This window comes from Sarcophilus harrisii, chromosome 3 (assembly GCF_902635505.1).
Source record: "Sarcophilus harrisii chromosome 3, mSarHar1.11, whole genome shotgun sequence".
NCBI classification, from domain to species: domain Eukaryota; kingdom Metazoa; phylum Chordata; class Mammalia; order Dasyuromorphia; family Dasyuridae; genus Sarcophilus; species Sarcophilus harrisii.
Genome location: NC_045428.1, coordinates 189,984,962 through 190,010,245, shown reverse-complemented (window position 1 = coordinate 190,010,245; position 25,284 = coordinate 189,984,962). Strand labels below are relative to the sequence as shown.

At 33.9% G+C, this 25,284-nt stretch overlaps 1 protein-coding gene across 4 annotated transcripts in view; it reads left to right on the top strand.

Moving 5' to 3' along the window:
* CRYBG3 (crystallin beta-gamma domain containing 3) overlaps positions 1–25,284 on the top strand; it is a 124,133-nt gene that overhangs the window by 50,394 nt on the left and 48,455 nt on the right. For 3 of the 4 annotated variants that reach the window (XM_031958879.1, XM_031958882.1, XM_031958883.1), the window contains exons 4-8: positions 6,017–11,027; positions 12,380–12,427; positions 12,672–12,787; positions 13,869–14,016; positions 20,772–20,908. In XM_031958879.1, coding sequence (XP_031814739.1) covers positions 6,017–11,027; positions 12,380–12,427; positions 12,672–12,787; positions 13,869–14,016; positions 20,772–20,908 — 5,460 coding nt within the window. The remainder of the gene's footprint in view (positions 1–6,016; positions 11,028–12,379; positions 12,428–12,671; positions 12,788–13,868; positions 14,017–20,771; positions 20,909–25,284) is intronic. The other variant, XM_031958881.1, reaches the window with a different exon arrangement.

Sequence of the window (25,284 nt, the reverse complement as noted above, 5' to 3'; positions counted from 1 at the left end):
CATTGAGTGCCAAGGAAAAATATGAAATTTTTTTATGGAGTTTTGCAAATGCTGATGCAGATTGTCTCCTATTTCTTCAATCCTTGGTGTAATTGTAGGTCCTGAAAGACTCACTTTACTAAATAAATATCTCTTTGGCAACAGAAAGAAGGCATTCTTTAACAAATTCTCCCTCCACAAATGGTCTGCCAGTGCGTGCTATTAGCTTAGCAACTTGAAAACTTGCTTACAGTGATGAAATATTTAACTGCTTCTTCACAAAAGTATTTTGCTGAGTTGTCAATGTATTTTTCAGTTTTAATATTTTATCTTTTTTCACTTTTCCAACCAAACAATCATATTTATCTTTACGTTGAGTTTCATAGTGTCCACGCAAATTATATTCTTTGAACACAGATGCTATATTCTGGCATATCAGGCATGCAGCTCCTTCCTTGTACTGCATGAAAAAGTAATCATAAGTCCACTGTTCTTTGAATATCCTACACTCCGAGTCAATTTTTCTTGACATCATTATTTCCTAGGGATTCCAAATTGCTATTAGTAAAATACCAATATACAAGCAATAACTTTGCCCACACAGAGACATACAGACTGCAATGCCCAACTTCCTCCAAGCTGCCTCTGTGCTGTGATGCTTCCGTTTCCCACACTCTATCTCCTGCTCTTTGCGCTCCTGCTTCCCAACCTTCACTACTGCAGTGAATTCCCCCTGCAGCGGCTGTGACATACGCAGCATGCACTGTTCATCCTCACACCTGTCTGTTGTGGTGGCTGCTGTTACTGTGCAAGGCCACGGGCCATCAGTTCTCTGTCTTCTGCATCGCTCTCCCTTCCCCACACCACACACCCCGACCTGGGAATCCACCTCACCTCGGTATTGCCTCACATTCTGTCTCCACCACCTCAGCTCAATGCTGGAAGTATGCATTACTAATGCGAGTTTAGGTCGAACGTAACCTGGCAGGCCACATAAATGTCCTCAGCAGGCTATATCTGGCCTGTGGGCCGTAGTTTGAGGACCCCTGCCTTAGTGGATATTATCTTGTTCTGTTTTTTTTTCCAGAGAAAGTGTTCCTCATGATTATCTCCTGAAGTTTTCTTCTCTTTTACCTGTATACTGCTTCACTTGGAGATCTCATAAGCTTCCATAGACTTAAAAATCTTTGTGATGGTGATTCTCTAAATTTTTTTCTAATTACAAGTAAAAACAATTTTTAACATTCATTAAAATTTATTTTAGGTTTCAAATTCTTACATCTTCTTTCTGCTCTCCCCTCAATGAGAAGGCAGGCAATTTGATATAGGTTATACATGTGTAATCATGCAAAATATTTTTCTATATTGCTTATGTTGTGAAAGAAATTTGCCCCCCCCAAAAAAAAAACCCAAGATAAAGTAAAAATAAAGGTTGCTATGATTTGCATTCATATTCCATCAGTTCTTTCTCTGAAGGTGGAGAGCATTTTTCATCATACATCATTTGGAATTATCTTTGGTCATTGTAATTGCTAAAAATAGATAAGTCATTTAGAGTTGATCATTGTATAGAATAGTATTGTACAGTGTCTGATTCTGCTTACTTTCCTTTACATTGGTTCATGTAAGTCTTTGAAGTTTTTTTTTTTTTTTTCTGAAAGCATCCCGTTCTTCATTTATATACAGTAGTATTCTATCACAATCACATACTACAAGTTGTTCAACCATTCCTCAAATGATGGACAACCCCTCAATTTCCAGTTCTTTTCCATTACAAAGAGAGCTGCTATGAATATTTTTGTACATATAGAGCCTTTTCTTTTTCCTCTTTTTAAAAAATCTCTTTGGGATACAGATCTAATAGTGGCATTGCTAGTTCAAAGGGTGTGCACAGCTTCATTGCCCTTTGGGCATAGTTCTAGATTGTTCTCCAGAATATTGGATCATTTCATAACTCTACCAGCTATGCATTAGTTTTCCAATTTTCCCACATCTTCTCCAATATTTATCATTTTCCTTTTTTGCCATTTTTTAAATTTATATTTTTAAATCAGTAATTTAGAGCATTTTTTCATATGACTATAGTTGGCTTTGATTTCTTCATCTGAAAACTGCTTGTTCTTATCATTTGACCATTTTATCAATTGAGGAATAACTTTAATACAAATCTGATTCAATTCTATATATATAATTTGAAAAATGAGGCCCTTATATAGAAATTTGCTATAAAATTGTTTTCCACAATTATTGCCCCTTTTATCTACTTCCCTGAAGATTAAGATAGATTTCTATATCCAAATGAGTTTGCATTTTATTTCTTCTTTGAGCTATTTCTAAGGAGAATAAGGTTCAAGTCTTATTTACCACCTCCCTCCCCATCTTCCCCTTTACTTTAAAGGCTTTTTGATATGAAATATTTTTTTCTTTCTCTTCCTCTTTCTCCCAGTGCATCCCTCTTTTTTACTCCTTCATTTGATTTTTTGGATACCATTCCATCATAGTCAAATCACACCTGTGCCTTCTTATATATACTCCTTCTAACTTCCCTAATTAAGTTCTGAGCAGTTATAAATATCATTTTTCCATGTAGGAATGTAAATAATTTAACCTTATTGAATCTCTTATGACTTCTCTTTTCTGTCTACTTTTTTATGTTTCTCTTGAGTCTTATTTGAAAGTCAGATTTTCTATTCAGCTCTGGTCTTTTTATCAGAAATGCTTGAAAGTCCTCCGTTTCATTAAATGTCCATTTTCGCCCTGAAGGATTATACTCAGTCCAAAAAATTTAAGGGTAGAGAAAATTATAAAGTGGAGTTAGTTCACTGTATTGTCAAGACTACAAAGGATATGGCCAGAGCAAAACTGAAAGCAATTGGAGCCAATTGGAGTAGAGTGACTGGGGGTTAAGCAGGTTTAAGTTTTAGAAGATATAGTATGTTGTATCAGATGATTAATATCTTAATAAGTGCTTGTAGGAATAGACAGGGTATTTTGAACACTAGTGATTGAGGATTAGCTGGGCTATCTGAGCTGTCTAGTAAGAACAGAATTGAAATGGAAGAGAAGGTGCTTTGAGGAAAAAGAATGTACAGAAGAGTACTTGGTTTGTTTTGGAGATGAACAGACTAATTTGAATGAAGCAAAGTTTCTCTTAAGGGAAAAAGGAGAGGTAAGGCTATAAAAGTAGATTGAGAACCCATTCTTGATAGCCACCAGTATTATCTGACTGAGAAATTTAGAAGTAATTCTTTTGAGTTATTCTCCTCTCCATCGATATATACTGTGCTAATTTGTTCCTTGTATAATATTCCTGACCAAAGCAGCTAAGATAATTTAGAGGGAGTAGGGACTAAAGGCAATTAAGAGACTATAGCAATAGTTTAGGCCAGTGGTTCTCAACCTTTTGTTTTCAGTATCTTTATCCTATTAAAAATTATTGAGGATCTCTCCAAAGAGGTTTTGTTTATCTGGATTATATTTATACACATTTACTATATTGGAAATAAAAACTATTTTTGAATTTTTAGACCCTCTAAAAGGGTTTCAGAAATCCCCAGGATTATCTCTAGACCATACTTTGAGAACCACTGGTTTAGACAAAAGATATGAAGGCCTGAAAATGTTAGTAAGTCATTTTGGTAAAAGAATGAGAAGATAAATGTTGAAGAAAGAGAAGAAATTGGATTATTATTAATATTATTTGAAATCTGGGCTTTGGTCAATTGAGTCATCTGGATCATGAATTTTTGTTTTTATTTGTTTTAACTATAATAGAATGTTTTGTAGACTTCTAGTCCAACCCTTCCCCCTTTCTCTTTTTAATAGCATAATCTCATCTAGAAACCCCCTTAAAATAATAAACTATTTTTAAAACTTTTTTTGGAGTGAAATGTCTTGTCATACAGCTAGTAAATGGCAAATTTCAAAGGTAACATTTGAACTCAGATCCTTCTGATTCCTGTATATCTCTCTATTGTGCCACTTAGCTGCCCCTGAAATAATAAACTTTTCAAGATTTTTAATACAAAGAATCAGTTCTTCATACAGACAGCTAAAATAAAAGAACCTTTTTCCAAGTTTGCCATGTTTCAATTAAGCTGATTTTATAGGAAAAGATACTTTTCCAAGTGCTCTCTAATTCTAATAAATACTGACTATCTTTTTAACAGGGGAGGTGTTCCAGTTCCAGGCACATATAAATGACTTGCTATTGTTTTGAAATTTTTAATAGATGGAGACTGAGATGATTCATTCCCTGTTGTGATCTTCAGTTAAATCATATTTTAAAGGAGGCAGTTATTTCATTCTGTCCTGCTTCTATATTGTGTGACTCTTTTTCCTTTTCTTATATTATAAATTGGGTGCTAAAAGGGACCCAACTCTGTTATTCATTCAGTCTATAAACATTTGTTAAACACCTAGTATGTACCAAGTATTGTGCTACAAAAAAAGGCAAAATATATGCTCTGGCCTAAAGGAGCTTACAGTCTAATGGGAGAGATGATTTGCCTCTATACAAAGTAAGCTATACACATTATAAATAGGAAATAATTATAAGGGAGAAAGCACTAGAAATAAGAGGGGTTGAGGAAGACCTTGTAGAAAATGGGGTTTTAGTTCTCATTTAAAGTAAACCAGAGGTCAGTAACTGGGAGTAGGGGAAGAAGAATATTCCTAGGCATGGAAGACAGCCAGACCCCCTTAAGAATTATTTCTTTTTATTTAAAATACATATGGATGTGTGCACACAAATTCAGAAAAAGTAAAACAGCCCAAAGATAGAAATGAGAGATTTGTAGCAATTCAGCTATAGATTATCTCCTAGATTGCTTCCAGAAATACTGTCCTTAGATTTCTTTGGGATGGATCTGAAAAAATTTAATTAGTGCATTAATTGCTCAAAATTTGGTCCTTTAAAATACTGTGGGATTTCCAGGGCTAAGAAGGCAGAATAAGGAAGGACCCCTCTGAAACTCTTCCACATTTCCCTCCAAGCAGCTAGAAAATAACCTTATAATTGATCTAGGATCAGAAAAGCTCACCAGCACTACATGAAAGATCTGTCTCACTAGTCTGGGAAGGGTGTGAGTTGCAACAGCAGCCAGCCTCACAGTAGGGCTTCTGTTCTGGGGCAATCTATCAGTAAAGCCCTGTCTTTCTGCAAACCAGCAGCCCCCCTAGGCAAGTGAGCAGTCTATACAAATATAGCAAGGTCCCAACCTAGGGACTCTAAACCAACAGCTAGACCTCACCCCTGGGGCCTACCAGCAAGGACTCTTATTTCTATAGCAATCCAACAATAGGGCCCCACTCTTACAGCAGACCATCAACTAAGCCCAAACCTGAGGGAGGCCAATAGGGAACCCCTTCCTCCTCTAATAGAAGTTAGAAGGGAAGCCTGCTCACCAGAGAAAGCTAGGAACTAAACTTTGAAACCCAATTAAAGATAGCAGTCAGCAGACCAGAATTCAGTTTTCTTCTTTGTCTCTTACTGGCTGTGTTATTCTTTGTGATCCATGTATATACTATCTCTAAAGTAAGAAGAATAAAACTAAGCATTTAGGTGGTACATGGATAGAACACTTGGCCTAGAGCTAGGAAGACATGAGTTCAATCAAATCCAGTCCACAGACACTAGGTATGTGATCCTGAGCAAATTATTTGTTTGTCCTAGGTTATATATTGTGTAGAGGATCAAATGAGATATTTGTTAAATAGCCCAATACTTGGCATATAATAGTAGATGCTATATAAATGCTAACTATTATTACTTGATTTACTAGTTTGCCAATATGAAAATTAAGTGAGATAACAGACTTTGAGGACAGGGACTTTGATTTTTATCTTTGTACCTTCAGAACCTAAAACAATAATGTGTTTAATAATAGGTATTTAATATATGCTTATTGTTGTGTTGCTATAGAGATGTTCACTTTTAAGTTTTGAGTGATGATTGCAGATGAGACTTTCACCACAATTTGATATTAATATAGTGTATTAATTACCTTTCTTGATATTCTGAAACTTCTCATTATAGAAAAATAGAATGTGAACCTGAGATATCTTCCATTACATATTCAACTTACCGCGGTCCCAAACAGATTTTGAAAATTTTGAAGAAACAAACCAAATTAGAGAATTTGAGTTCTGTACAAAGAGCAGATGAAACTTCAGATTCTAGTGCAAATACTCAGACTGGAACTGGAAGTGATTCTGAGGCTGTTGTCTGTTCTGATCCACCAGTTAAGAATGACATAGATCTGCTCAAAAGCCCTTTAAAAGATGCCATTTTAAATAACAGTCATTTTAAGGAATCTGTATTAAGCAAACCATCATCGCCATCATCATCTCCTCAATCTATCTCTAGTTCTGTAGTTGAGTCCTGTTATAATCATCCTTTAAATTATGTACCAGTGTACAGAATAGACAATGACATGATAGGATCAATGTTATTCAGAAATGATACCAAAAACCCTAGAAATCCTGTTTTTCAGAGTATAGTGAATCCAAAAACCACTTTAGAAAACAATTTTTTGAAGAATGATAAAACATCAGAGCAAAGAGATGAACATTTTCAAACCTCAAGAATAGTTCTTTCTGACATGAATATAGGTTTGATTAAAAGAGAATCAGAAACAGTCAAACATGAATATGAAGATTTGTCAAGTCCAAGTAAAACAGCTTTACATGAAGAATTAGAACTGCCAGCGAGTAATTGCTCATTGTCTTATAATTTTGGCAGCATTGTTCTTCATCAAGCTGAAATAGATTATATGAATGAAGAAAACAGGTCAGTTATTCAAGACTCAGAAACAAACATGAAAGTTGAAAACACAAAAGAAAAAGAAATTTCTTCAACTATAGGCCTCTTATCCTCAAATAACATATCACATACAAAAAATGAAATGGTTGGATCTTTCTCGAAAGACGTTGATTATAATCTTGTAACAAAAAACAAGAGCTTTGATTCTGGTCCATCAGATAATAAAGTGTCTCAAGACATTTTAATAATTCAAAATAACTATCCTTCTATAAAATCTGTTAATGAGTCAGAAAAGATGGATTGTATACAAAATAGCATAACACCTGGACTGAAATTTGAAATTGTTAGTAAAAACCATATTTCAGTGTGTCCCTTTGAATCTGAAAATCTTGCACTGGCCAAAGTCTTACCTGGCTCTTCAGGTGTTAACAGTGAAAAAACATGTCCCATCCTTGAAAATAAAAAGACTGATCCATCTGATTTAACTCCTGCTTTTGACTTTGAAGGAGGCATCTTCAGAAAATGGGAAGATCCGATTTTAAAGAATTTGAATTCTGCTGTGGATCATGAACAAGACAAAACTGTTCATTCCACAACATTCAAGGAGATTCATCTGCTGCTTCCTGATTTTGATTCTGAAGAGATTTACCAAGCTGAGGTTTCTCCATCTAACTGTATGTTTACAGATAAACATTTGAAGGCCATACAAATTCCTCACAGATCCCAAAGTGAAGCCCCAATTGTTCTTGAGAGTGGTGTGGCAGAGGATTTGCTTCATGGCCATGACAGTAAAGCCACAGGGTTAGTGACATATGATGAGAACAAAATCTCACTTGGTCTTCATAAACTTAGAGACATTGATGGCTCTAAAATAATTTCTGATAAATCTGGAATAGGGCTCAGGTCCTCTGATATCTTACCTAAATCCCAAGATAAGGGTAGCATATTACCTAAGACCCAAGATTATGGCACCTTACAGATTCTGGATTCTGATATTAGTATGGCAAAAATCACTTCTGAAGTAAAAGCCAAAAGTTTTCTTGAGGTTCCCTCTATACTGAGAGTAGAAGAAACAGCCTCATTTCAGAGACATTATGAAAAAAATAATTTATTAGGTGACAGTTCTAATACTGTTTCATCTTCCTTCAGTAAACTTGAAGAACCTAACATGATTATGAATTCATCTAAACCCAAAGATAATTTTGAGATTTTGAAAATTACTACAGAATTCTCATGTGAAGATACTTCCTTAGTTATGTCCTCCAACAGCAGCCATTGGGAATTTGAAAAAGCTAACTGCGTAGTGGCAGAAATGACCTTATGTCATAGACATGACAGAGATGTACCTAACATTCATACTGGAAAGGATGGTCCTAAGTATATCACTGCTGCTGTGCTGAAAAGTGCCATGGAAGCTGATGTTCAAACAGTTGCTAGTGCTACAGTGTCAGTTAACAGCTTTAGCCTACAGGGTTCTGAAGCATCAGCTAAGGACACAGGAACAGGAACAAGGAGAAGAGCACATGATAGACCTCTGGACTCCAACAGTGATTTAGTTAAAGCAGCTGAGAAGTTGGTTGATCTAATTTTGGAGTCTGCCAGGCAAGAGCTAAAGTCCACACAAATAGGGGTTAACTACCAGGGATGTAATGCAGTTACCTTGAAAGAAGAGGCCATTGGTAAAAAAACATCAGAAGAAAAAGAGAAAACATTGATTCAGCCCCCAGACCATTTGGATGAGTGCACTGTTAAAGATGTATCAGAAGACAAAAGAGAAGAAAAAGCCTGTGTTTTAACTATCAGTGGTGAGAGGAATCTCCTTATTGATACTGATAAAATAGATATGTCTAATTTATTAATAATCAAAGCAAGGGAATTGGTCAGTGAGGTTATTCATGGTGCACAGCAAAAACTGGTAGATAGTCATTATAGAAAAACCAAGCCCAGGAACCATGCCAGAAATACTGAAAAGGCCAATGCCACAAAGATTCTGAATAATGATATTGTTAAACCACATTATATAGCTAAAGGATTCTTGGCTTCAGAGCAGCCAGAATTTCAAAGCGTAACTAAAGTTAGTGAAAATAAAGAATCAAAAAATCTTTTGGCAAAAAGTAATTTAAATAATGACACACATTCAACTAAAGGAAGAGAAATGATGCCTTACCAAAAACCTTTATATTCTGGAAATGGATTGGAACAGTCGAATAGTGTGGAGTTGCCAAAATCAGATGTTTTACTATCAGAGAACATATCCCATAAAGATTTAGATGATAAAAGTATGCCATTAACCTTTAACAAAGACAAAAGTAAAGCACAAAAGGCACTAGTTCAAATAGATAATGTAGGTTGCCACAAAACTCAGAAGAAAGATACTGAAACACTTGTCTTAAATTTCAAATGGCCCCCTTTCATGAATGATGAAGTATATACCCATTTACCCAGCACATCCAAAAGTAGTTTTTCTGATAGTCTTGTATGTATTAATGAAAAATGCCTACCAGGACACAGTAATAAATCACTGTCTATTGCTATGTTAGAGATGGGAAAAGTATGCAGAAAAGATGCTGAATTTGGTATGGGAAAAATTGAGGTGGCACCACCCATGCTAGAAATGGGAAAAGTAAACAAGAAAAATACAGAATTAAATGCAGGAAAAAATGAACTGATGCCCTCAGTGTTAGAAATGGAAAAAACATTCAAAATGGATGTTGAATTAAATGCAGGAGAAAATGAGCTGATGCCCTCAGTTTTAGAATTGGGGAAATCATATGGAAGAAGTGAATTAAATTTTACAAAATTAGAAAGTATCCCTGATAATTTCAAAATGGGAAAATCATTTAAAAGGAACACTGATGAAATGGCACCTGTCATGTTAGAAATTGAAAAGGCATTTGAAAAGGATATTGAAGGGGATGGGAGAAAAACTACAGTGATATCCTCCAAGTTAAAAATGGAAAAAACACACAGAGATGATATTCAATTGAAAATTTCACAAAGTGACTTAGCAAAACCCACTATTTTAGACATAGCAGAAATGAACCAAAATACAGCTGAAGGAAATATTGAGGAAAATAAAGTAATACCTTCAATGTTTGAAGAAGAAAAAGTATGCCATATAGATATTAAAAGGAATTTTGGACAAACTGAAATGAGACCTATAGAAACAAAGGAAAATATAGTGCTATGTGACAACAAAGCTAAATTTCAGTTTGAGGGATATGAATTGCCTAGGTTGAATGAAGATTGTAAAGGAAACATTGGCTTTATGACACCAGATTTTTTACCTGAAGATTCCAAACTAAGGACAGAAAAACATCTGTATATGACTGCAGTGTGTAGGAATGAAAAAGGTTTAAATTATGACATTGTAAATGAACAATCACATTTAGCTTTTATACCACAAGATGAGCAAAGTAACTCTACTTTTACCATTTTGTATGAAGAACCCCTTCAAGATGAGTGTCAATATTTATCCTCAGAAGAAGAGGGAGCCCATTCCCTGGGGTTTCCTGGCAAGTCTACCAGCGATCTGCCACATGTTCTGGTTTGTGAAAGGTCTGAAAGTAGAACTGACCTTGTTCATCATTTTGAAAAGGAGAGTAAATCCAGTGAAATGTTTGATAGTGACAGTTCTGAAATGTTCTTATCAGTAGAGGCAAAAAGATACAAAGTCTATCCTTTAGCCTTATCTCCTATTTATGAAGATGATAGCTCACAGGAAGATATCTTGTCTAGTGAAGTATCCCCAGGACACCGTGGATCCAGTGCAAAATCAAGAGATGGTGCTAGTCAACCCGCTTCTGTGCTGTCCCTTCTCCAATCAGTGTCAGAGCGTTTAAGGATGAATTTTGATGATGGGGAAAAGCTTGAGACAGAGGAAGAAGTAGTGGTGGATGAGGATGAGGAGGAATCACAACATAAAGAGATTATTCTGACAACTGGAAAGAGAGAACATGTTACTTTTCAAATTCCAGATTGTTCAACTATAATTTATCAAGAAGAGGAGCAAGAGGGAAGTAGATCTTACAAAATGCCACTTTTTCTTTCAAATGAACCCACCACCTCTAATCAACAAACTGTCCTGTGGCAAGACAGGTCCTTAATTCACCATGCACCAGGTCCTTTACTTCAAAAGTCTGACCTCAGTTCTAAATTACATTCATCTTTCAAGAGTGTCTATAATCAATATTTGCAAACTACTAAAACCGTGTCACCTGAGAAAGGACTCAAGTTTGGAGGTAATCTTCAGGAACAAGTCCCCAAATTAAACACTGGTCCAGAGGTAAGTTATTTTACTTGAATATTTAATTTTTAAGATATATATAATAAAACTATATTTTGTAGTAGTACAATCTAAGGAACATATTCAGATATTTGATAAACATTCTTATTGTGTTGAGTGGATTTTTTGTTATTTTTAAGTAGTTTTAGGAGATGCAGCATAGTATAGTGAATAGACCAACCCTGGCTGTTGAAAATATGTGACCAATTTTTTCTTCTGATCCATAAGAACTATGTAATTGTACAAATCACCTAATTTCTTTGAGCCACAAGAACTTTCTAAAATTATAACTTAGTGTTCTGCATTGGAAGAGAATTTCCCCACTTGTATTTTTCAGTTGTGATACAGGCCTGCATTTTTAAAAAATAGCCTTAGACATAGTGATCCCTTTATTAAAGTGTATACTTATTTATCTTAGTGGAATTTTGGTTATATTATTATTAATTAAATAAAAAGAATCCCCCAGTTAATTAATATTGAAATACCAAGGAGTAGTTATTTACAGTTTTCAAATTAGTTTAAGAGAGTTTTCCAAGATACATTATCTGGAAAGTTGCTACATTCGGTTGCATATATCTGTACTAGTCCATGTTTGTGTCTTGAAAACATATGTATTCAGTGGTATTTTAAAATATTTGCAAAACTCCCAATGTTTCCCGAGTCACAAAAGAATTATTATTTTTATTCTATTTTTTGTCCTATAAAAATACATATTCAAATTAAGAATAAAAAGCAAAAACATGAATTAGTTTCCTATTAGCCTTTTTCCCCTATTAGTTTTTTTCCTCCTACCATTCTCTTCTTTTCTACAGTTTAAACAAAGTACACAGTAAAGTATATGACTGCATATGTATGCAAATAATGCATAAAACACAATGTAGTTCTGACAATTCAGATGAGAAAGAAGTGACTGAGAAGAAATCTTTAATTTTTACTACAAATCTCCTTTTTTACGTTGATTCATTCATGTGGAAAATTTGTGTTAAAGTAGTATAGAAAGAAACTTAAGATAGTTGAGGAATATAGCTAAAAGTGGGTTTGGAACTCCCACTTTTCAGTTAGAAAAATATTATATGAATGCAGTTACTTTTCTCCTTCATTTAAATATATTTATTTCTTCGGATAAACTGTTCTGTGTAATTTTTTTTAAACTAGTATTTGAGATGACACAACTTTTATTAGGATTGCCACAGTCATTATATTTTTCTTTATTGGTCAAATATTATAAGTAATCTTTAAAGATCAGTCAGTAACTGTAATGTAAAACAGTTTTTCAAATTCAGAACTTGAAATTTATGTTATCCAATTAACTTCTCCTTGGATACTGATTTCTTCTATTTTTATAATTTCAGAATCCCATTGATAAACAATGCCTGAGAAGTAACCCCAGACCTGGGAAGGTAAAGATAGTCATTTTCTGTAGATCCACATGAAGGTAGAGAGGAAGGAGAGGCATTCTTTGAGGAGAGGATAAAGAAAATTTTAAGTCTTATTTTTAGTGACTTAGAATAAAAAGGTTTTATTTTAACATAACTTTGCATCTACACCAGTTAATTGTTTTTGTGTCTTTAGAAACAATTTTTAACACATTTTTTTTCTGAAGTTCAAATGCATTCTTTAAAATTAATCACTGCATATTTTCAGATGGTTATCTATGACCTTCATGGAAGCAAATATAAACAAGAGGTTTATAATAACATTCTTGATGCTACATCCTGGACCTTTCCAAATGGAGCACTCATCAAAGTTGTAAGAGGATGGTAAGCAATCCTCATCTGAATTTTTTAAAGTCTGTTTTCTGAAGTTGTGTACATTCTTCCTTGCATCTATCTTAAATCTATAGAAGTATTATCCCCTTTCTCATACTTCATTTGATAAAATAAAACATTTTAATAAGGTTTTTATGATGTGGTGAATATTCTTTTCCTTTATTTTGGGAGAAAAGATAAGGCACTTCAGCTACCTTAATAAAACCATGTTGCCATCCATAGATAAGAACTTAAATATGGGTTTACCCATCCCTTTATGTGCATTTTCATATCTGATCCTCAGAACAACTTGTGTGAGATAGTGCTATTATTATTGCTTCTATTTTACAGATTAAGAACTTGTTATTTAAAGAAATTAAGTGATCTATCCATGCTCACACAGCTAGTCAATATTTAAAACCAGATCATCTTGATTCTTAAGTCACATTCATATGCCAATCCAATATGTCAGACAGTAGAGTATCATAACCAATACTTGAGGTTATGTTTTCATGGTATTTCATGAATCAAAAGAAATTTTAATTTGTTGCCTTGGCCACTTCAACACATACTTGAAAATGTCTAAAGAAGTAGTGAAGTGTTCATGAATGTGAAGGCCAGCTGTAGTTTGTGTAATTGGGAATGACCCTTGCTGAATAAACTCTGAAATAGAAAAAGTTCATTACCCCTCCTTTTTTTGGTCATTTATTGTGGAATAAATATTTTCACATGGATTTGCTAAAATTAGTAAAAGTCTAGAATGTCACAGAAACTCTTCAGTTTGTCCTATTAGAATTGATAATGTTACAATCTAATAATGAGTCTGTCTTGTCATCGAAATAAATATTACAATATATTACTGGCTTTATCTTGTATAATGCATAATGCACATCAGCTATTAAATCAGAGCTCTGGTTTTGTGTTTAGAAGCGATTTTGTACTTGTCATGGAAAAAATAAACCTTATAAACATATTAAGAAATCATAAATGTTGTGATTTAATAATAATATCCTCATATGCCTATCTAATAATATCTTAAAAACAAGCTACCTGTACCTTGATTTTTGCTATTGTTGTCTTGCTGTTATTTTAGCTGGATTATATATGAGAAACCACATTTCCAAGGTCAAAAATGTGTTTTAGAAGAAGGAGAGAAAGTGCTCAATCGTGACTGGATTTTTCGGAGTAAAAAGCATCAAACAAGAAACTTTGTGATTGGGTCTATCAAGAGAGTATTAAAGGTATCAAAAGTGCTTTTTTAATCTTTGATACTTTTATGTGGAAGGGGTATATTCATAGCATACTTATGTTTTTTTTAATGTTAATATTTGATGCTAATGGTACTAATCTAATTAATTACTAGCTTAATTTTTTTCCATTAAACTTTTGTGCTGGAAGATGTGACTTGATGTTGCATTTTAAAATGTAGAATTATAAATTTAGAGAAAAAAAATAAGGATTATTTGTCATCTGGCAAACAGTGGATGAGTTTCATCCCATCTCAACAATGGAAATATTTGTGAAGTTTTATGGCTTGATTTTTTTTTGTCTTTTATGTGAAAGAAAAATTATATTTAGGGACATTGAGATAAAACTAAGCTTTTCTTTAATCTGTCTTTTTCATAGCAAGGATTTTCTAAGCTTAAAGTCACAACTGAATTTGTGGAATTTTGGTTATGTTTTGGGGGTAAATAATATAACCAGCTATCTTTGTAATGTCACTTCAAATTTCCTGTGCATTTAGAAAAATATAATTATACCTTTGCTATCCTGTAATATCATCTTTGCTTTCTGTTAGTTGGATATTTGGAAAAAGTATTGTGATTAAGGAGTGAAATTTTATTTGGCCCAGGGTTAATTTCTAAATTCTGAAAATTCTTCACTTTCTTTCTTTGGGATTCTGAATATTATGAAGTTTCTTTTCATATACTATAGTTTTTCTGCTTATGCTTTATGAGGTTTGATTATAGAAAAGGGACAGCAGTAAAGCCATTCTGCTGAAAGTTCTTACTCAGATTAGACTCTTTATTTTTCTTTATATTTATGCATATATATGTATATAAATCTAACATATATATGTATATAAATCTAACCTGCAAAGAGAAAATCCAGTTTTGAAGATTCTAGAGTATTAACAGGAAAAGATTATGATTAGAAGGAAAAAAACATATCTGAAGTGCAAATAATCAAATAGGATAAAAGGGAAAAACAAAATGTAAAGACTGAAAAAAAATTATTCCATATATATTATATACATACACCCATACATATATACATACCTTCAAATTTATCATACAATTTTTTGTCCTACCTCATTATTGTTGTATGGTCCAAATAAAGTTATCATTTGCTCAGTTATTTAGGGAAAAGATAGGAGACTGTTTCAAAACCTCTCAACCGTGTCATATTACTTTTGAGGTAGATATATATCCTTTGAAGCAATTACAGTAAGGAATAGTTCAATATTCCTTTTTTTTTTTTTACCCTGAGGCAATTGGGGCTAAGTGACTTATCCAAGATCACACACCTAGGAAATGTTAAGCATCTGAGACTTTGAACTCAGGTCCTCCTGATTTCAGGGCTGGTATTCTATCCATTGTGTCACCTAGCTGCCCCCAGTTGAGTATTGCTTAACTGGCATTTCCATGGTAGCTGTTCTTACTCAAATTTTTCATTTTTCATGGTTTCTCCCCCTTTTTTCCTATCTGTTATCTTCATTTCAATTACCATTTCAATTGTTGTGTTTTTCTTCTAGTCATATTCTTTTCTTCTTAATACTCTAGAACCTTCAAAACTGGACATTCATTTTTCAGATTTAATTTTTGTTTCCTAAAGTCATTAGGTAAAAATTCATGTTGTGCAAGCACTATATTTTGCTGAGCATTACCAAAAAACACAGAAGATAAGTCCCTCTAGCCAAGTATACAAGTAAGCTATTTAAAGAATAAAGTAGAGATAATCAAAGGAAAGGCAGAAGAGTTGGTGGAGAATCTTCTGGAAGTAAGGTTTTAGGTGAGATTTAGAAGAAGACAGGAGACAGAGATGAAGAAGAAAATTCCAGACATGAGAGACATGCTTGGAATCAGGAGATGAACTGTCACTGCAAGAAATAAAGGAAGCAATTGACAACCTAGGACAACAGCAGGCCTTTGTTAGAGCCCAAGCTTAAGGTGCTGGGGGCTAGATCATCACCAGAGAAGAGAAGAGTCGGGGAGGGAGTATATAAGAGATGTTACAGGGATGGAAAGGACAGGATTTGACAGCTGATTGTGTATGTGGGACAAGAAAGTGAAGTGTCAAAGATGACTTCTGTGATTTGAGGAAGATGAGAGGATGGTGGTACCTTATATAGTAATAGTGAAGTTAAGAAGAGGGTAAAAATAATGAGATCAATTTTGGACATGTTGAATTTATATCCACTTTGAAATTTCTAGTAGGAACTTGGAGATGTCACACTATAGGTCAGCAGAGAAATTAGGGTTAGAGAAGTAGATTTGAATCTACAAGAGCAGTAGAAGTATAGAAGATTGACAAAATACATTATTCTAGCACTGGCTAGCAGTGTCTTTAATTCTGGCTTTGTTTGTAAAAATTGTTAACTAGGGACAGCTAGGTAGCGCAGTGGATAGGGCACTAGCGCTCTGAAGTCAGGAGGACCTGAGTTCAAATATGGCCCTAGGCACTTAACACTTTCTAGCTGTGTGACCCTAGGCAAGTTACTTGACCCCAATTGCCTCAATTAAAAAAAATTAATAACTGTAGACAGCTATTTCAAGATAGTTCCAGTGCATAATTTTATTAACAGCCTGAATTGTGTATGACATGATTGGGAGTAATTTCTAAAGTATCACTTAAGTCAGATTCCAAAGATTATTAGCTAAGAACAATGGACCAGACCTAAGTAAGGTGAAATGTATTAGAGATAAATATAAAAGTTCTTTGTTGTTACTTAGTTATTTCAGGCCTCTTCATGTCTCCATTTGGGGCTTTCTTGGCAAAGATACCATATTGATTTGCCATTTCCTTACACAGTTCATTTCACAGATGAGTAACCTGAGGCACACAGATTAACACAAGTTAAGTGACTTGCCCAGGGTCATACAGCTAGTGAGTGTCTGAAGTCCGATTTGAACTCAGGAAGATGAAGCTTTCTGACTCCAGGATCAGCACTCTATCCAGGGTATCATCTAGCCATCCTGTAAAATTCTCCATTTGTGTTAAGAAAATAAAATATAGGTGAAGAGGAAGCATGGGAAGATAATAGTTTGAAAAAGATCTGGAGATTTTAATGAGCTATAAATTTAGTGTTATTTATCAGATTGACATGGCAACCGAAAAAGCTAATTCTATCCTTGATGTATAGTAATATGGTGCCAAAGGAGTATAAATTTAGAATTGAAAGGGACCTTAAAGGCATTGACGTCCACCTCTTCATTTTACACATAAGGAAACTAATTGACTTAGCTGGAATCACACAGCTAGTGTATGTCTGAGGCAGGATTTGAATCCATGTCTTCCCAGTCCCAAATCCAGTACTCCATTTGCCATCCCACATTCCAAACAAAGGAACTGAAAACTCTTAAAGAGGACAGAACTTGCATTCTTTGTTAATGCAACTGCATCTGAAATATTGTTGTAAACTTTAAGAAGGGGACAAATACAAAAAGAGAATTGTAGATGATGCCATATAAGCATAATTTGGATAATTATCTTCATGCTTATCTGAAGAGGTTCTATGGGGGAAGCAGAAATAGACTTGTTCTGTTAGTCTACAGAGGTTAGAACTAGGAAGAGCCAAAAACTTAGGATCTGATGTAAAGAAAACTTATTAACACTAGGGACTATCAGTGTGACTTGTATGTGTGTGAAAGTGTGGGCTTCCTCTCTATTTAAGGCAAGGGTCCTCAAACTTTCTAAATAGGGGGCCGGCCAGTTCACTGTCCCTCAGAGTGTTGGATGGCCGGTTTGTTTTGTGAGCCTTTAAATAAAGAAACTTCATAGCCCTGAGTGAGGGGGATAATCATCCTCAGCTGCTGCATCTGGCCCATGGGTCGTAGTTTGAAGACCCCTGATTTAAGGCTTTCCAGCAGACTTTATTTGACCACTTGTGGATGGTCGTGATTAGAGATACCTCCAGGTTAGGGATGGATTGGCCTGTTTGGTTTCCAATCTCATTTAAGACCCTGAAATTTTGTGATTAAGTACCACAATGATGATCCTGTTTCATAGGATTCGTCTTGTTTGGGATGCTTCTATTTTTATGTTAAATTAGCACTATCTATACTGGTATAGTAAAAAAAGAAAAAAAATCCATTGTTCACAAGGCAATTGTGGTAGGAGGGTATAAGGATGCATCAGTGCAAGTTCACCACCACTTCTGGAAAAAAGTCAAAGGATCTTTTCCATGATGTGTTAATGTCAATAGACTTGGCACTACCTTTTAGGATTGCTGGGATGATCAAATAAGATGATATTTATAAAAATCATTTAACATAGTACCTTGACATATAGTAAACACTATATAAATGCTTATTCCCTTCCCCTAATAATAGAAACTTAAAAGGAGGAGGGGGAAAAGTTTCCTTTCTACTGCCCACTCTCTGTAAATAGAACTACATAAAATATGGAACAAAGTAACCCTTATTCAGTGGTTAAATGAGATAAAAAATAGATCAGTAGATTAAACTTTTAGAAAAACTGGCTGAGAACAAATTTGATGTTAGATAACTATTTTTATGGGTTCTATCCAATTTAACCTTGACAGCCCCCTCTTTTTGCTCTATATTGTTTGGCTTTATGCAGTTCGGATGACCCACCCTACCACTCTTTCTTCCGCCCCCCCTTAGCCAAAGAACATTGAATATAATATAGTATAGTATAGTATAACACAAAAAAAAATTTAATTGTGAGAGCCCTTCAGTTATATGATCAGTTATTGTACCACAGACCTCTGGGACATATTAATGTAGCTGTGTCTTCAATAATATTATTAGCTCAATATTGTGATGTGAATAACTAACAAAAAAAACTTATATGGCAACATGTAGATATATAGAATGTTTTTGGTCATTGTATGAATTGAACTGGATTAGAGCTTTCCAAGGGAAAGAAATATAAATAACTCTTTATAATTTAAAGAATACCTTTACAATTAGGCATTGTTAATATGTTGTCATTGAAAAAAACAGATTGGGGGGGGAAGTGAAAATTTAACTTGGATTTCTCTTCATGTCCACAGGATCATAGGATCATAGATTTTTGATCTGGAAGGGACATTAGAAGCCATTGAGAAATTATTTTTTAGAGATTGTGATTATTAAAAAACATTTGGGAGAAACATGAGGAACTTCAGGGAACTGTAATCTCTGAAGTGAAACTCAAAAACTTAATACTTACTTTTCAGTAAGTGTCATTATAAAACTTATTCTTATCAGCTGTTTTTGAAACCTTGTGCCATCAGAATTATGCTGCTAAATGATTAATTATATAATCATTGAATCTACATTTATTGAATAAATTATCTGTTTCCAGTTCTATGCTGGTCATTTTATATAATATCAAATTTGACATAGTCCTGTTAAAGACTCAAGTATATTATAATCTGTTAGACAAGTCTAACACAAAGGAAATAGAAGAAAATAATACATAATTAAATGCCACATGGTATGGGGAGAAGGAAAAAAGTACTGTAAAAGATCAAAGAAATGAAAAAGATTACTTTGAATTGGCAAAGTAGTGGAGTAGTGGAAGATCTCTATCATGGAGGAGAATCATACATATATGTATGCACACACACGTGTTTGCAAGTACTTATAATGAACAAATGTTTGGAGATCCAAATGAATATGGAAGTGATTTTGAAATTTTTTGATCTCAGACTCTCTACTCTAAAAAAAATTATTGAGGATCTTTCCGAAGAACTTTTTACGTGGGTTTTATCTATTAATCAGAAATGAAAACATCATATATTATTATGAAAACACTTTTGATCATTTAGACATCCTGAAAGGTTCTCAGATTACACTTTTGAGAATTTTGTATTCAATGGTTGGGAAGGAAGTTGGAAAGTAAGACTGGATGGTTATGTTGAAACCAAATTGCATGGAGGGCCTTGATAACTTTCAGAGAAATTTATTTTTTACATGATAGATGATAGGAAGTTCTTATTAGGAATTCTTGAGCAAAGAAATGTCAGATGGAAACTATTCTATGAAGTTTTGATTTGTGGTATGTTAGATGCATTTGAATGGGGTGGGGGGGAGTCAAGGATGGAGGCTTCTCCAAAAATCTAAACATAAGATACTGAGAATAGTAACAGTAGGAATGGAAAGAGTGATAGCTATACAATTGTGTTTTGAAAAAAGAAACAAAAAAATTACTGAATGTAATAAGATATGAAATAAAACAAAATATTTTTGGGGAATAAAAATATAGTTTTAGGAGAACAAACCCATGTGAATTTCGAATTATAAACAAAATAGCTCTTTATAAAAGTCTTCCATTTACAGAATTAAAATGAATAAATCAAGTACATCAAGGTACTACTTCAAAGCTATGGTCCCTCCCAAATATTTAAGGTAATATATATTCAAGCAAATTTACTTTTTTCTTAACTGTAATTTAAACTTTTTGGAGCTTTCTGAATTATAAGTATACTAACTAACATAGAATTGCCTCCATGAGATTAACTTTAATTACTATTCATCTTATTCTACTACTGCTTAGGAAAACCAGTCACCTAAAAGTAGTTGGTATTTAAATAATTCAGTGACTGCATATTCCTGAATTTTACCAAAATTCATATTGAATTTTGTTAAGCTCCATTTTATAAAATAACTTATGAACATGTGATTGATTATACAAGATGACAATTGATACTGAAAAGATATGTGTAGGTAACATATACATATATACATATACATATACACAGTTACTTTGCTTCTCAGGTTTGATGGTATGTATAACTTTCATAAATTAATTCTTTTTTTTTTTTCAGGATTGTAGAGTTCCAGAAATAGAGCTTTGCCCACAAGCTGATACAGCATGTTGCCCTGTCTATTTACAAAGAGCAGTTGCCAATTTAGAAGAACTTAATTTACCAAGATCAGTGTCATTTGCTGTGAAGGCAGGAGTGTAAGTATTTATGTACCTTCGTAATGGTGACTTTGGGAATAGGAGAAAGATAAAAAACCAGCTTTAAGTCAACCCAGAAGTTACACACACTTGTCTGCAATGTAGCCAGATATTTCTATCTGCTTTTCTGGCTAGCTAGGTGAGTCTCTTTCAACAAATAAATTTAAGACTTTATGTGACTTTGTTCACTGTTTTGATATTTATCACACATAATTATAGAAATCCAACGTATAAGACATAGTCTTTTTAATAGTAGTGGTGATGGAGGTGGTGGTGATAATATTAATAATAATAATAATAGTAGCTACTTTTATATAGCGTTTTAAAATTTACAAAGTATATTCTTCACAATACAATTTCAAAAGTTCTCCATTTTACTAATGAGGAAATTGTATCTTAAAAAGGTGAAAATGTTTGTTTATAGCCACATAGCTATTAAGTGGCAAATCCAAGACAAAGCCTAGAAGTTTTCCCAATAAATACAGGAATAAAGCAACAAATGCACCTTTTCCTCACTGCTATTTGAAATAGAAATATTAACAAATTTAACAAGGCAAGAGATGTTAAATTTAAGTGTATTGGAAGTTAGTTAAAATAGATTCAGTGACATTCACTTAATAATTTGTCATTTTGGAAAGAAGTCTCCAGGGGAATACCTTTAGGGATTTTTCCTTTGCTAACTGCTATTTATCAATGATTCAGATAAAAGCATCTATTGAATTCATTGATCACACAACAGAAGAAGTGGAGAAGAATAGCTAACACAATGCAGTTGAAAAAATTAAGCTGAATCTAATCAGATGAAATTTAAGAAGGATAAATGTAAAATTATATCTGCATTTTTAAAAATTCAGTTTCTGAAGTACAAAATGAGAAAGGTATAGATAGACAAATTCATTTGGAAAGACCTTGGGTTTTAATGAACTTTAGGTCTGGAATGGTATAAAAGTGAGATATGGAAGTACAAAAAAGGGATGAAGACAGAGGAAGGAGGGAAATAAATATCTGTTTTAAAATATTTGATAGGCTGCCTAAGAAAGAGTAAGTTGAGATGTTAAAATAAAATAAATGAAATCAGTTTCATGTAGAATATCTTATATAATTTTTTGTGAAAGAGTTGAACTAGATAACATGTTTGGTCTGTTATAACTCTTAGAGCCTGTGATTTTGATATGTTTTTAAAACAATTTTATATTTAACACATGTAATTAAATTATACATAATAGGTTATATTTAATATTTTAATTTTATGTAATAGTATACATTTATGTGTGTGAATAAAAAAAGCTGTTATCCTTTCCAAATACATTTTAAGATCCTTGAGGGAAAAAGCATGTTTCATCTTTTTATCCTCCTCAGTACCAGTATTTATGTAGTATTCATTTTAGAGAATATTTGTATTGATTTGAGTCAGGTTCATAGAATTTATGACTTGTGGCAGTAAAATTCATTATCCCATCCTTTTAGAACTTGTATCAGGTCTAGGTCTCCTAAAGTTGCTCAAAGTTGTAGTTTACAATTTGGAATAATCACGAGGATTTCTGGAATTCGGGTTGATTCAGAATCTCTTCCAGTTAGAAAAGAGGAATTTCTGGTTCAAACTAGGGCTTTGTCACATAGAGCTTAAGACTCTTAAGAATGCTAAAGAGCTGGTTCAGTCTATCAATTACATTGTTGGCTTTTAATTGAATTTGAACAGCATTTGAGGTTGGTGCTATTTCATATATTGTTCTTGAGTTAGCCAAGATGGCAGAGTATTAGGAAATGTTACAATGGGCTTTCCACAAAAACTCATTCAGACAAGAGCTAGAAAATGAATCAAGTTTAATCCTGATGGGAAAACGAGAAAAAGTCATAGTGAGTCCTTTGTTTAGCCTAACTTGGGTGGAGAAAGACAGACAAGGAAGGTCAATGCAAATGGGAAAGAAGCTTGGACCAGAAGCATACTTCTTAGGGCAGAGAACTCCAGCACCCAGGAAGAGGTTGAATATCAGGGAGAAAAGATTCATATTGGGGTATCCCTAGACCCATACTGGGGTAGTCAGAAGAGCACAATTGTCAGTTAGAAGCTTTATTGTCCTCTATCACTCCTACATAAGAGAGTTAGAATGGACTCAGAAATCTATTCATGAAAGTAATGTTTTGGATAAGAGGGTCTTGGGCTGTGTACAGAGGAAAACGTTCATAAGAGAGTAGTAGCAGTTTGATTTGGACCCTGGACAGAACTCAGAGAGGATCTTACAGCATCTAGCCCATCTTGTAGAAAATGGATGAGGCAGAAAACCCAGACCAAAATGAATCCTATACTTCTGTTACTTTGGACCTACAGAAATTTCCAGTTGATTGATAGGAGTTGAGTCCAGCAACAGTTTACTCTTACATAGACTCAAACATAGGTCATTTTTGACCTATAGGTCAAATAGAAAAACTCAGGTAGAGTGCCAGTGATCGGACTTTGCCCTAGATCAGACCACTTTGGGAGCAGTGATGCTTGTAGGTTTCTCGCCTAGTCTGAGATTGTAGAATTACACAACATTCAATATGCAAAGAAAGCAGCAACAAGACCAGCACACTTGCCTTTAGAAGTATAGCAGATCCTATACCTATGTGAAGTCAGGAGGGGAGGGGAGAGGAGGCTGGAATAACAAGCTACCAAAAAAAGAAACCCACCATAAAAAACTATTGTGGTGCGTAAAACACAAACATAGAAAAGCAAAATGACCCAAAACTACAAGCAGAGTCTTAGAGAAACACAACTTGGGTACAAAATTAAACTAGAATTCCTGGAAGATATAAAGCAAGAAAAGAAATTAATTATGTTATGAATTAGAAAGATGAAGAACAGCTTGGCACAAGAGATACAGAAACCTTGCCTCAACAACAAATACCCTAAAAATAAGTATTGACCAAATTATAAGTCACTGACTTCATGAAGCAACAAGAAATATTGAAATAAAGTCAGACTAAAAATACATAAGAAAATGTAAGGTAGAAAACATTAAGGAGAAAAAAAATCAAAGAATCATTGTCTTATCTGAATTCAGTAACCAAAAAGAGCCTAGACATCCCATTCCAAGAAAGCTTAAAATTGCCCAGATGTCTTAGAACCAGAGGGGTAGCGTAAAATTGCCCAGATGTCTTAGAACCAGAGGGGTAAAATGAAAATAGAAAAAAATTATTGAAGTCTCCTGAAAGAAACCCAAAAATGATAACTGCCAGTGACATCATAGCCACAATTCAGGGATTTTTTTCTTTTTCCTTTTTTCTGTGGAGACCTCCACTTTCTGTGGAGAAAGAAATGGGGAAGGAGAAAAGATTATAAAATACAATTTAATTTAAAAATCAAATATTGTTCCTAGAATCGATGCAGAATGTAGCTCTGAGTATAAAATTCCCAGAATTTGCATTTAATGGCCATTAGATTTTTGGCACCATGGTAAGTATGGATCAGAATAGCATAGGTTTCATGACTTGAGTGTAATAGTTACATTTAATATTCATAGCATCTTTGAATTAAGTTGTGACATGAATATAGTTAGCAATGTGAAAAGTCAAAAAATGAAAAATGATTGTTTTGGTAAAATTATGTGAAAGAAAACTACTATTAATTCCATTAATTTTCTGTGTGATATGCTCATCTTAAACTTTACGTTTCTGCTAAAGTCCCTGCATTTCAAAAATTAGCTATTTCTAATTTCTTCCCAAAAGAAAAGTTGTAGTCTCCAAAAAGGGAACTTGGAACCTCCTCCCTCAAATCCCAAATCAAGAGACAAGCTAATTGTACCAAAGAGAGGCTGAGAATTCCTTTATGATTATGTGAGTGGTTTAATAATCATAATGGGTTATTTACAAAGAGGTTTTTTTGAGGGGGGTTCTGCCAATCAATTCATTGTATCCGTGCAAAAAACTCCAAATAATCCCATGTTAATTAAAGAAAATAAACTAAGGAGGAGCTCAAAGCCTCATTACATTTGTCATTAGGAATTTGCATTATGCTTAGCAAGCAGTTCTAATTTTGGACCGGGGTCCCGGTGTGCATCACATCAACCCCCTTAAATGCCTAGACACCAAAGGTTATGTGGTGGATACAGTAAAGGTTGTGTTCTGCTTGCTATGTATAAGTTAAGTCTTGGTATAGCTTGCACCTAGTTACTTAACCTTGTTACAGCTTCCAAACCAATAGAGGCCTCACAAGGTGGTGAGCTGGTTAGTTTGAGTAAATTCCTAGACACACACAAGGTTTTTTGCTAATAACCACAGTAATCTTGGCTTTCATTCCAATATAGTCTTTCATCAATCAGGACCCCATAAAAGCTAAGGAACTATATGTCTTAAACTCTAGATCCACTCAAAGATCATCTTATGAGAGACACAAC